This window comes from Oryx dammah, unplaced genomic scaffold, assembly GCF_014754425.2.
Source record: "Oryx dammah isolate SB20612 unplaced genomic scaffold, SCBI_Odam_1.1 HiC_scaffold_5, whole genome shotgun sequence".
Lineage (NCBI taxonomy): Eukaryota > Metazoa > Chordata > Mammalia > Artiodactyla > Bovidae > Oryx > Oryx dammah.
This window is the reverse complement of record NW_024070189.1, coordinates 86,673,717-86,686,684: the sequence shown is the minus strand read 5'-3', so window position 1 is coordinate 86,686,684 and position 12,968 is coordinate 86,673,717. Positions and strand designations below refer to the sequence as shown.

Genomic DNA, 12,968 nt, shown 5'->3' with positions numbered 1-12,968 from the left:
TCCACAGTTCATTCTACCTTTAAAGTGATTCATTTTAACATAGCATAAAATGTGGACAGATACCTTTGCCAGCTTTCCTGCACAGCAAAGAAGTCCCTTCGTTTCAAAATGAAAAAGATACCATTTCATGTCCCCAGAAACCTGAAAGTTAGCGTTGGCCTCATCCCCTGATCGTCATAATTCACCATTAAGTCATATCACTTTTTCTTGCATCAGTGTGTTTGTATATATGATTGATGCCACGATATAATTTACAAATAACAAAATTTACCCTCTGTAGTATAGCCTACATGAAGACATACAATATTTCTATCACCTGAAAAATTAGTCAGTTCCTTCTCCTGATCCCTCAGCGCTGGCAGCCATCAATCTGTATTCTGCCCTTTTAGTTTAACATTTTCTAGAAGGTCACATAAATGAAAACATAGGTAAAAGATGGTATTGGAAACATAGAAAGTAACCAATAAGATAAGTTTTAATAATTGAGGGAGAGTAAAGAGATGAGCCAAAATAATGAAAGTCAAGAACTAAACCAGAAATTCAGAAATTTTAAAGAAGAAAACTACACTAAAGTAAGATATGCAGAAATGTAAGATAAGCTCTTTGAAGTGTAGCCAAAGAAGGTAAGCACAGAATAGTAGCCAAAGGATAGAAACAGTGTAAAGGTTAAAACTAAACAAATGTACAAAAATAAAAACAGAAGGAAAAGAAATCAGAATCTTAAGTATATACATATTTGTCTTATATAAATGGAATGTAAATATGAATTCAAGAGATGTGTTACCAAATGATACCTGTTTTCTGCTGATGATAGGTTTGTGGGTAGTTTTTAGTATGTTTCTTGAGTTTTTCTTGTATTTTTCTCAATGGACTTTATTATTTTTACATTTAAAATTTTTTAAGGAGGGCATAGAGTATATAGTTAAAAATAAAAGTTGAATAAAATTGTGAAATTATAGTTGTTTTTCAGTTACTAAGTCATGTCCAACTCTTTGCAACCCCATGGACTGCAACTCACCAGGCTTCCCTGTCCTTCACTCTCTCGTTGGAGTTTTTCAGATTCATGTTCATTGAATCCGTGAGGCTGTCTAACCATCTCATCCTCTGCCACCCTCTTCTCCTTTTGTCTTCAGTCTTTCCCAGCATCAGGGTCTTTTCCAGCGAGTCAGCTCTTTGCATCAGGTAGCCAAAATATTGGAGCTTCAGCATCAGTTCTTCCAGTAAATATTCAGGGTTGCTTTCCTTTAGGATTGACTAGTGTGATCTTGCAGTCCAAGGGACTCTCAAGAGCCTTCTACATCACCACAGTTTGAAAGCATCAGTTCTTTGGCACTTAGCCTTCTTTTTGGGCTAATCCTCATATCCGGACATGGCTACTGGAAAAACCATAGCTTTGACTAAATGGACCTTTGTTAACAAAGTGGTATTTTTGCTTTAATGTGCTGTTTAGGTTTGTCATAGCTTTCTTTCCAAAGAGCAAGCGTCTTTTAATTTCGTGGCTACAGTCATCATCTGCAGTGATTTAGGAACCCAAGAAAAGAAAGTCTGCCACTGTTTCCATTGTTTCCACATCTATTTGCTGTGACGTGATGGGACTGGATGCCATATTAGATTTTGAAAGTTGAATTTTAAGACAGCTTTTTCACTCTCCTCTTTCATTCTCATCAAGAGGCTGTTTAGCTCCTTTTCACTTTCTGCCATTAGAATGGTGTCATCTGCGTATCTGAGGTGGTTGATATTTCTCCTGGCAATCTTGATTCCAGCTTGTGATTCATCTAGCCCAGAATTTTGCCTGATATATTTGGCCAGCATCATGTGAAGTAGTTTTCCTGGTTATCCAAATTTCAGCATTTGAGAGATTTTAAAAGTGAGTTCCTCTATCAGTCATGGCTTGTAACAGTCTAAGCAGAGCCTTACAAAATGTGCAGGTACGTTTACCCCTTGAACAAAATAGGTTTGAACTACACGTGTCCACTTATAAGTGGATTTTTTTTTTCTTTCAGTAAATAGATGCTACGTGTACTGAACTGCAGATACAGGGGATGGAGTGTAAAGTTATATATAGATTTTCAAATTGGGGTGGGGGGGTTGGTGCTACTAATACCAATCTTGTTTCAAGAGTCAGCTGTATTTTTAATCTGGAAGAATGAGGGAAAGAGGAGAGATACATCGTAAGAACAGTTCTTAACAGGAACATCATTTATACCATTTTCTATGACCTAATGTGTGAATAGATGGGGAAACAGTTTTTCTGGGCTCCAAAATCACTGCAGATGGTGACTGCAGCCATGAAATTAAAAGACACTTATTCCTTGGAAGGAAAGTTATGACCAACCTAGATAGCATATTAAAAAGCAGAGACATTACTTTGCCAACCAAGGTCCGTCTAGTCAAGGCTATGGTTTTTCCTGTGGTCATGTATGGATGTGAGAGTTGGACTGTGAAGAAAGCTGAGCACCGAAGAATTGATGCTTTTGAACTGTGGTGCTGGAGAAGACTCTTGAGCGTCCGTTGGACTGCAAGGAGATCCAACCAGTCCATCCTAAAGGAGATCAGTCCTGGGTGTTCATTGGAAGGAATGATGCTGAAGCTGAAACTCCAATACTTTCGCCACCTGATGTGAAGAGCTGACTCATTGGAAAAGACCCCGATGCTGGGAGGGATTGGGGGCAGGAGGAGAAGGGGACAACAGGGGATGAAGATGGCTAGATGGCATCACTGACTCGATGGACATGAGTTTGGGTAAACTCTGGGAGTTAGTGATGAACAGGGAGGCCTGGCGTGCTGCGATTCATGGGGTCGCAAAGAGTCGGACACAACTGAGCGACTGAACTGAACTGAATGAGTGACTATGCACCTATGCATTTCCTCCTTGAGAGCTTTCATGTGTTCTTGTTTAAAAATAAGCTCGTAGATCTCAAAGTTCAAAATAAAGCATTTATCACAGTTTGGAAAAAATGCAAGTCATTGGTTCAGTATGAATATGTTTTTAATCAGATTAACTTAAAATTTAGCTAAGAGGTTGCATTAAGATGTTAGAATGTTCTTGGATAGAGTATTTTGTGTATCTTAAAAGAATACTGAGGAGAAATAAGGAGTGTTACCTTCTGGATTCCTTTTCTAAGAGCTGGATGAATATAAAAGTTAATTATTGAACTAAACCACTTTGCATCAGTCTATTTTTAAATAACTTGAGGTACACATACATCCCCCACTTAGCTTTTTGATTTCGATGTAGAAAGGAAATGTGATGCTAAAAATCCCACTTCATGGCAGCATGATTCCTTAACTCAGAGTTCTGCTGCCAATCTCTCCAAAACTCTGGTGCCACATTTCCACCAGGAAGTTCCTTGATACTTCAACTAGCTTTGAGCTGCTACATGTTTTCTTCCACTTGTCTTTAATATTTCTATTAAGAATATCATCTGTGTCAAAGTCTCAGTTACCTTTGCCTATCTCCATTTCTTAAACTTCCACTTTCATTGTAAGAAGAATATGACTTTCCTTCTCTACTTAAAAATCTTCAGTGCTTCACCATTATCTAATTTACACTCTTCATTTCAAATTTATATTCAAATCACAAGCCTCAATTCCAGTTCAAAATTTCTAACCACAATCTGCAAGTCTGGTTTTATATTCCACTGTTTTCCATTTAACACATTCTAAATTCTAGTCCATGATAAATACATATGCTGTTCCCCGGATGAGTTTATCTTTACCTAGTCCTACTTTCGTAATTTTGTTCTTCCTGCAGCTCCACGTAGATGACATTTTTGTGTTGCCTCTCACATGTTGGAACCCACAGCAGTTTTTCTGTGTAAGGCTCTGCTTACCACCTTTTTCACTCTGCTTTTTTATGTTGTGCTGCTGTTGTTGATGTTGTTCATTCGCTAAGTTGAGTGATTCTTTGCGACCCCAGGGACTGCAGCACACCAAGCTTCCCTGGCATCCATCACCATCTCTTGAGGTTTGCTCAGTCTCATGTCCCTTGAGTTGGTGATGCCATCCAACCATCTCATCCTCTGTCATCCCCTTCTCCTGCCTTCAGTTCTTTTCCAGCATCAGGGTCTTTTCCGATGAGTTAGCTCTTTACCTCAGGTGGTCAGAGTATTAGAACTTCAGCATCAGTCCTTCCAGTGGATATTCAGGGTTGATTTCCTTTAAGATTGACTGGTTTACTCTCCTTGCAGTCCAAGGGACTCTTATTTCTTTGGCACTCAGCCTTTATGGTCCAACTTTCACATCTGTCCATGTCTACTGGAAAAACCATAGCTTTGACTATATGAAACTTTATAGTGTAACTTTTTAGTGTAGTTACCTGTAAGCTTGATCTTTTCATCATCATCATTTATTTTTAGTGTGTAGTTTCTTCCTTTTGTATCTCATGCTGAGTTAAGCGCAGTGTTGGCAGTTAAGAAGCAATTTAGAAATGTTTTTAGTTGAATTACATTTGAAAATAGAAATCAATATTGTTTCCAGGGAAAATGCATAGGATACTACTAACATTGATAATCCAGAACAAAGGAGACCTTGCCTTCCTACCTGACCTGTTGTAGAGATACTGGACTGGGCCAGCCTAGAATGCATTACTGTGAAGGCTTAATTTCATGTTGCCCTGACTAGAAAGACTAAGAGGAAACTTAAGGAGTAAATGATCCATGAAAAAGATTGAATGAAATATTGAAAATGGGAATTCAGTAAAGATAAGCACTGAAAATCTCAGGTTCTACTTAATCTTTGCTCTAAATTTGAAAATGTGGCTTCTATAATTTGTATAACTTCTCATTCTAATCTATGCTCCTCATAGTAGCTTCTTGTTTATGTAGATGCAGACAGAGAAAGAATACCCTCTTGTGGTTTATTTGGAGAAGGCCAAGTCAAGAGAAAACCATCTCAGACTGTCTACCTCACCAAATTATATTTATACATATACACAGAGACACATTCATACTACGAAAAAAGAAAAACACAAAACGTGTAATACTTTTTAGCCCTTTGACCAATATACTTTTTTTCCCCCTGGGCTTAATCCATTTATCATCATCTTTCTGAGGGTCTGCCATTTCCCAGCTGCTGGGATAAAATAGTTCAAAGGCCAGACCTTAAATCCCTGAATTTACTTAAATGTCAAAAATTCAAGTCTCCTAATTTCATCATTCTTGGATATTTTTTTATTGGTTTTTCTCCAGGTTATGGTTACATTTTCTAGCTTCTTCATCTGTCTAATAATTTTATATTGTATGCTGGACACTGGATACTACATTAAAAAAAATCTTATTTAATTATTAAAGAAACTTCATTCCTAGGAACTGCATGTTGAGCAGCGTCATATAGTGACTTGCAGTCTTGACGGTCATCATACCTACCTTTACCTTAAAGATTTGGCTTCTCTTTGTTTAGTCAGGGATTAAGACCTTGGACTCTACATCAAACTTTTTGTTTACTTATTTTTTAATTATGAAAACCTTTTTAATTTTCTAGCATTTTTCTGGTCACTCTTTGATTATTTTTTATTCTTAATTCTTATTTTACCACATCATCCCTCTTATAGGCTCTGAATGCTTTAGCAGTTGAGTATATTCTCTTAACTAATTTTATTTATTCTTTTTCTTTTGAAAAATGTTCAAGTAAAAGAAGACATGATAAAAATAATTATATTCTTTCCTTTTCAGATGGCCTTAAAAAGTTCCTAAGAGTTATCTTAGTAGCCTTCTCCCAATCCCTACCCATGATTTTCATTCTCCCTAAAAAGTTATTTTCTTTATACCTTCATTTTTCATGCAAGTGATGCAAGTGACTTCCTTATTGTCCACATAACTGAATTGCTTCTTGCCTTTATTAATATTGTGAGTTATCCATCAAAAAGATGATAAAAAATCAGAAAAAATCTAAAAGGTAAGAATGAGATGAGGTTGAAATAATCTGGATCAGAGGATGAAAACCTGAGCTTGAGTTGAAGACTAGGTAGTTAAGAACTCAAATTTACTTGATAGAAGAGAAAAAGACTATTATACCAGAGGTGAGTGTTTAAATTCTGAAAAATTTAATTGTTTGAAAAATATTACTTCAGTGGTTTTCTAACACTCATTTCTTAGATGAAAATCAGTGTTTGTAAATAGATTGGGTTTTGGAAAAGGCATTTTAGTATCTACACATTTAAATTAAAACTACTTATTTTTGAAAAGAGGTTGTAACTTGCTAGCAAGTTTTTAGTTCCAAAGATACATCATTTAGAAATGCATTTCACTTAAATACTAACATTTCATAGTCAAAATGACTTAAGAGAGCATGCTAGTCATGTAAGATTGGATTGCCCCTTATGATCCTTAAGAGCCAGCTTGTCTAATCTTAAAGATTTCAAGTTAGGTGTTTTAATCTAGTTTAACTGTTCATTAAAACTTTTACTGAAAGCTGTGCAGGAAGTATAGAACATGGTCTTATAAAACAAATCAGAACTCTTTCAGTTGGAGGTATCAGAGCCTTAACTTGTATTAACAAAAGCCAGAAAGGATAATTTATTGATCCCCAGAGAAAGCAGAGGCAGCTCCGACCTCAAGGAACCTAGACGCTTGCAAGTGTGTCTGCCCCTGTCTGTCTAGTCGTTTCACTCCTGGAAGCTTGATTGCTCTTCCTCCCTCGCCCTCTGTGACACTTGCTGTCAGAGGTCATCTTTGCTGCACATGCTCTGCTCTTTCCATCTCTGTCCTGCATGACACATTTTTGGTTTTTTATTTTTGTTGCTTTGTGTCTGTCTTGATCTCTTTTTTGTCTGCTCTCTTGTTCAGTGTTCTTCCTCTGCCTTCCTCTACCCCTTTCTCTGCCAGCTGATTCCATTTTCTCCCACCACAGAAAGGCATTCTCATGTGGCTGTGGGCTGCCCTGCATCACATTCTTCCAGTTCATCAACCAGGGAAGAAAAGATGCTCTACTCTCCAGCTCCAGTTACAAAAATCCATAGGAAAGAACTTTCTCCCTTAGCTTACCTAGTCAGAAACAGGGCACTGTTTCCTTTTGAAATATGTGGGTTAAGTTGGAGAGGAACAAATGAGTGGATGTTTGACACAGGAGATGAGACTTAAATATTTGAATGAAGGTTCTGTAGTTTTCAGTTAATACTCATATATGAGTGCTTATTTGTTATGAAAATTCCTGTATGTTCTACTCACTTTTTTCATATCTGCTTCAGTATTCATGCTTTTCCATTTATAATATGAATCAAGTGAGTATAATGTTTAGAAATATTGCCAAATAGTCCACTTCAGCAGAGTTTTATTTCCCAAAATACATTCTCATTGTTTTCTATGAGTGACATTTAAATTTACAGTTTTTTAAAAATCTGGTAATCCTTTTACAAATATCTGATACTAGTATATTTGCAAAGTTCAGCTTGTTTGTATAAGTTTATTTTCTTCAAGATTGCCTAGAGTAACCTTGGCTTTTCTTCGCTTATTGTTAGATTGCGTAATAAGGTATTGGAAAGAGATAAGTATTTGTTCAGTCCTTCATAGTTGTTGCATTTTAGCAGTTTTCAGTACTGTTATTTACCTGTTTTATACTTATTTCTTAATTTATGTGACTCCCTCCTCTACTAGACTTTAAACCTGTGGTGAAAGAATAATAACCTTATTTACAATAGCCGACATAAACTAACAAGGTACTCCTAAAATGATTGTTAGTAAACTGTCTTTTTCTTTCACTTCATATTTTAAGAAATGTACTTTTAAGGAATATAAGTGTTTTTTTATGAAAAAAGTATTAATACATTTAGTGATGTTTTAATCTCTTGACCATTTTATAGTTACTGGCTTAGACTTATCAATTTAGATGTCACACTGAAATGATGGCCTGTATTTTGGGCAGAGAACCATTTATTAATAAGTATCATTTTGTTTTTGATACAACATACAGTGTTGCCTAATTCTTGATGATATTTAGTGGAAGGGATAGTTTTATTTTATTCAGATTGTAATACATAATTTTTATAACATGAAGTGATAAGTGATCAAGATTTCTTCCTGTAGGCTACTGAAAGTGAGGTAGGAGATGTCGATTTAACACGTCTTCCAGAAGGGCCTGTTGATTCTGAAGATGAAGAAGAGGAAGATGAAGACATTGATCGAACAGATCCTCTGCAGGGGCGGGATCTTGTCCGAGAATGTCTTGAAAAAGAACCTGCAGATAAAACTGATGATGACATTGGTAAGAAATATATCTGTTCACAATAGGAATTTTATAGTTTAATTTATATATAGTTACCTGTTGGTGCATGACACATTATTGCTGAAAATTTTTTGTGGGTCAGAAATTCAGGAGTAGCCTAGCTGAGTGATTCTGGCTCATTCTGTCTCATATGGTCGTAGTCAGGATGTGGAAGGGATTACAGTCATCTGAGGCTTCACTGGGCTGAGCTAGAGGATCTACTTCCACATGGCTGCCCATGTGGCTTTAGTCATAGAACCTCAGTTCCTCTCCACGCAGGCCCCTCCAGAGATGGCTTAAAAATTCTCACAACATGGCAGTTGGTTTCTCCCAAAGCCATAATTCAGGGGAGAATAAGGAAGATGCCACAGTGTCTTTTTTGATCTGGCCTCAGGAATGACACGTCATTGCTTCTTCCCAATTATGTTTGTCACACAAAGCAACCCTCATGCAGTAAGGGAGGGGACTGCATCCAGACATGACCATCAAGAGGCCGGATTTGTTTAGGGACATCTTTGAGGCTGGCTGCCCTGATAGGAGAGCTTGTTCGGAGGTAATAACTGTGGAACACAGCTCCTCCTATACCCTTAACCAAAGGACGGTTCCCCTTTGTCAGGGAATGTTCTCTTCAAGATACTCCTGTATCGGGACAGCTTGACTAAGCGTACAACTTCAGGAGGGACACATGCTTGAAGCGGTGAGGGAGGAAGGGGACACTTGCCTGGACAACCAGATCAGCTGCATCAACCCTGATGATCTGTGGGTGATAAGAGGCCTAACATTCTGTCTGCCCCAGTTTATAAAACAAAAGCTTTGATTGCATTAAAGTGGTTTTCCCTTTCGTGTCCATAAGACATTTACAACACAGGACATCAGTGTCTGATGTCTGTGAATTTTAAAAGATTTCAAATGTTATTTAAAAAAAACAAATCATAGCTTTGCTTCTCCAGCTTTTGATTCAAATTTTATGAATTTTTCTTTAATTTCTTGTACTTTACATTAGAGATTGAATAATACTAAAGATGCTAATGTCATCTTTAAGGACAAAGATTACTTAGTATCATTATATATTATGATTCATTTAAGATTTTATCCTAGATTTCTCTTTAAAAGAGTTATATTGCTATGATTCAAATCAGGAAATACTGCTAGTAATAATTATAGTCTGGGAGTGAAGATCAGTACGTTTAAACATTCCTTATCATGGTAATAACATATAGAATAGTTATGCAGCCTACAGTTGAGACTCACGTTGTGAATGCTTTCTGGACAGAAACTGTAAGTGCATTTTCAGTGGTGATAAAGAATTGTACACTGTGCACTTTTTACAAGGTTTATTTAAAAAATGAAATATAATTAACTTACTGTTTTCTGTGGGTTGATAACTTCTTATAATTTTCCTCTATTTCAGCTTTAGCTGACTGCTTAAATGTATCTTTTTCTCTTTATATTTGTCTTTATTGCTCACATATCTATACAAGGAAAGGGACTCAGGCACTCAAACATTTCTTGGTTAAATTAGACAGTTACCTTGTATTTGCTTTGACAAATCTTAAAGTAGTATTCACATTTGTTATCCCTGATTTAATTACTTACTGACATTTATTAATAACTACTTAAAACTCTAGCCCATAAGAAACAGACAGAAGCTCTTTTCAGTAATTTATTAGCCCAAAGGGCATCACTAAACCTAACCACCATGAAATAGCATCTCCTGCAAGGAAAATTAGCTAAACTCTCCAGCCTCATTTGAACCTGTAGTTTCCAGGTTTTCTCTGGAGGTTGTGAATTCTGGTGTCTTCCATTATGCCTATATTTTTGTGTGAGTCAGAATGTATCCATTAACCAGACTTTTTTAAGCAATAGTCATCTTGCATCTTGGCTTCTCTAGTTAAGCATCATGAATTCCTAAGTTGATTAGGAAATTGGGTATTGGATTCTAGATTTTATTGTATCTTTAAACTGTAGTCCTTGAGGAGCACTAAACTAGAATTTTTTTTTTTTAACAGAACAATTGCTGGAGTTTATGCACCAGCTCCCTGCTTTTGCAAATATGACTATGTCTGTAAGGAGAGAACTCTGCTCAGTGATGATTTTTGAAGTGGTAGAGCAAGCTGGAGCTATTATTCTTGAAGATGGGCAAGAGGTAGGTTAGCAAATAACTGTTACACATTACTTGGTTGTGGGAGCTAATTTTTAGAATGTTTAATTTTCATAAACTTGTATAAATCTTGACTTAAAAGTTATACAGTTTTTTAAATGAATGCTGATTTGGGAGTAGTTTCAATTTCTGAAGAGATAAGTTTCATTTTGTTTGATTTTGTCTACATTTTGATTTCCTGGCCATGGACCTTACACAGAATAGATGTTCAGTTATTCATTAGACCAAATTTGTTTTTAACTTCTCAAATTAAGTTGTAAGACTTGAAGATATTCTTAAATATTATTTTATTAGTATATTTATAATATTATTAAATGTTTATCAAGTATTTAACCTCCTTATCCCTTTTTTATATTACCCATTTTCTTTTTAAATGAAGGAAGTATATTCATACCTATGCCTTCTAGTGAACTGCTGGCAGTTGAGGCATTTATGTGGCAGTTTTGTTTTCTAAAATGCTTGGATGGCAACTTGTGGATGGGTGGAGGGGAGGATTCAGAGGAATTGAAATGTGTTACTGCTATTAGGTAGCACTTCACTGGTTTTCTTATTGAACTGATAAAAATAGATCGTGAGATATCAGTCAATGAACATTGTCATAGATACTGTTAATAGGAATATAAGCAGTATTTCTGGAAAATCATTTAGCAATTTTTAACATGGGCTTTTAACAGTCTCTGATCTATTATTACCCTTCTGAACGTCTCTCCTCCAGACAATATAAAACTCAGAGTTATGGCAAAAGGTATTCATTGTGACATATGTATAATATTAAAAATTGAAAATAACCAAAATATATCCTCCAAATAAGCAGTGGTTAACTAAATGAGTATATGGCCACAGGTTATAATATCATGTAGATTTTCAAATTATTGTAATAGAAATCTTTGATTCGATAGAAATCTTTGATTCAATAGAAATCTTTGAAGGTGGGGCCTTACCTCTAGCTTCATTTACATGCTTTCTCCCCGTATCCTAGAAAACATTTAGCACATGGGATATACTAAAAAAAAAAAAGTTTGAACAAATGAATATAGTATTAAATTTTTTTCAAAGCATAGAATAAATAGTTCAACAGTGTGAGATAAGATAAACATGGGAGGAAAATACTAAACTTTTAATGATAGCTATACAAACAGTAGAATTTTAAATAACTTTTCCACAAATTTTGTCTTTTAATTTTTTACAGTTCTGTCAGCAAAACTTTGTTGTGTGCCTGCTTTTGCCAGTTACTATTCTAAACACTGTGAGGATAGTGGTGGAAAACCCAACATGGCCCCTGTCCTTAAGTAATTTGTATAATTTTAAAATTTCACAATAATTATATTTTATATTTGAAATAACAAAACCCCACAGTTTTGAAAAAATATTTCTTGTTGCCACTAATTCTTCTTAAGAATTGATAATCCAGATTTTCCTTAAATCACATTAAAATTATTGAAAGTTTAGACTAATAAAAGGGATATTAAATGAGAACAAGTAGTCTTTTATGGATATGCAGTAGGCATTACAATATGTCTCTTTAGAGCATTAAATACTTTGGTATAAATTGAGAGCAGTATTTTCTTAACATTAGAAATTTTTGATACATTTTTAGGTATACCTTAAAATTCAGGTTTTTAATAGTTTTTCTTAATCAGTAGCTACTTTTTTTGTTTTTTCCCTTTTCAATGTTTGCTATGTGCCAGACAATATTCCAGTCTGGAATTTATTGCTATTTATTACTTGATTTGTAATAAACTCATTTTTAATTGACACAAATGTTCTGTGATAGGTGATATTGTTACACCCATTATAGCAGTAGAGAAACTGAAGGAACTTTCCCAGACTCATTCAGCTGGTCAGTGGATTCAAATTCCAAGAGTTTGTGGCCTTACTTCCAGAGGAGTATATCAAGAGAAGCTAAAGGCAAAGGAGAAAAGGAAAGATATAGCATTTGAATGCAGAGTTCCAGAAACGAGGAGAGATAAGAAAGCCTTCCTGAGTGATCAATGCAAAGATGTAGAGGAAAACAGTAGAATGGGAAAGACTAGAGATCTTTTCCAGAAAATTAGAGATACCACGGGAACATCTCATGCAAAGATGGGCACAATAAAGGACAGAAATGGTATGGGCCTAACAGAAGCAGAAGATATTAACAAGTGGTGGCAAGAATACACAGAAGAACTATACAAAAAAAGATTTTCATGTCCCAGAAAACCACGATGGTGTGATCACTCACCTGGAACCAGACATCCTGAAATGTGAAGTCAAGTGAGCTTTAGGAAGCATCACCATGAACAAAGCTAGTGGAGGTGATGGAATTCCAGTTGAGCTATTTCAAATCCTAAAAGATGATGCTGTGAAAGTGCTGCACTCAGTATGCCAGCAAATCTGGAAAACACAGCAGTGGCCGCAGAACTGGAAAAGGTCAGTTTTCATTCCAATCCCAAAAAAGGGCAATGCCAAAGAATGTTCAAACTTCCCGCACGATAGCACTCATCTTACACTCTAGCAAAGTAATGCCAAAATTCTCCAAGCCAGGCTTCAACAGTTCTTGAACCATGAACTTCCAGATGTTCGAGCTGGATTTAGAAAAGGCAGAGGAACTAGAGATCAAATGACCAAC

At 35.8% G+C, this 12,968-nt stretch overlaps 1 protein-coding gene across 9 annotated transcripts in view; it reads left to right on the top strand.

Moving 5' to 3' along the window:
• Positions 1 to 12,968, top strand: part of RAPGEF6 (Rap guanine nucleotide exchange factor 6) — a 217,024-nt gene that overhangs the window by 120,870 nt on the left and 83,186 nt on the right. For all 9 annotated transcript variants that reach the window (XM_040241778.1, XM_040241776.1, XM_040241777.1 and 6 more), the window contains 2 exons: positions 8,022 to 8,199; positions 10,209 to 10,345. In XM_040241778.1, coding sequence (XP_040097712.1) covers positions 8,022 to 8,199; positions 10,209 to 10,345 — 315 coding nt within the window. The remainder of the gene's footprint in view (positions 1 to 8,021; positions 8,200 to 10,208; positions 10,346 to 12,968) is intronic.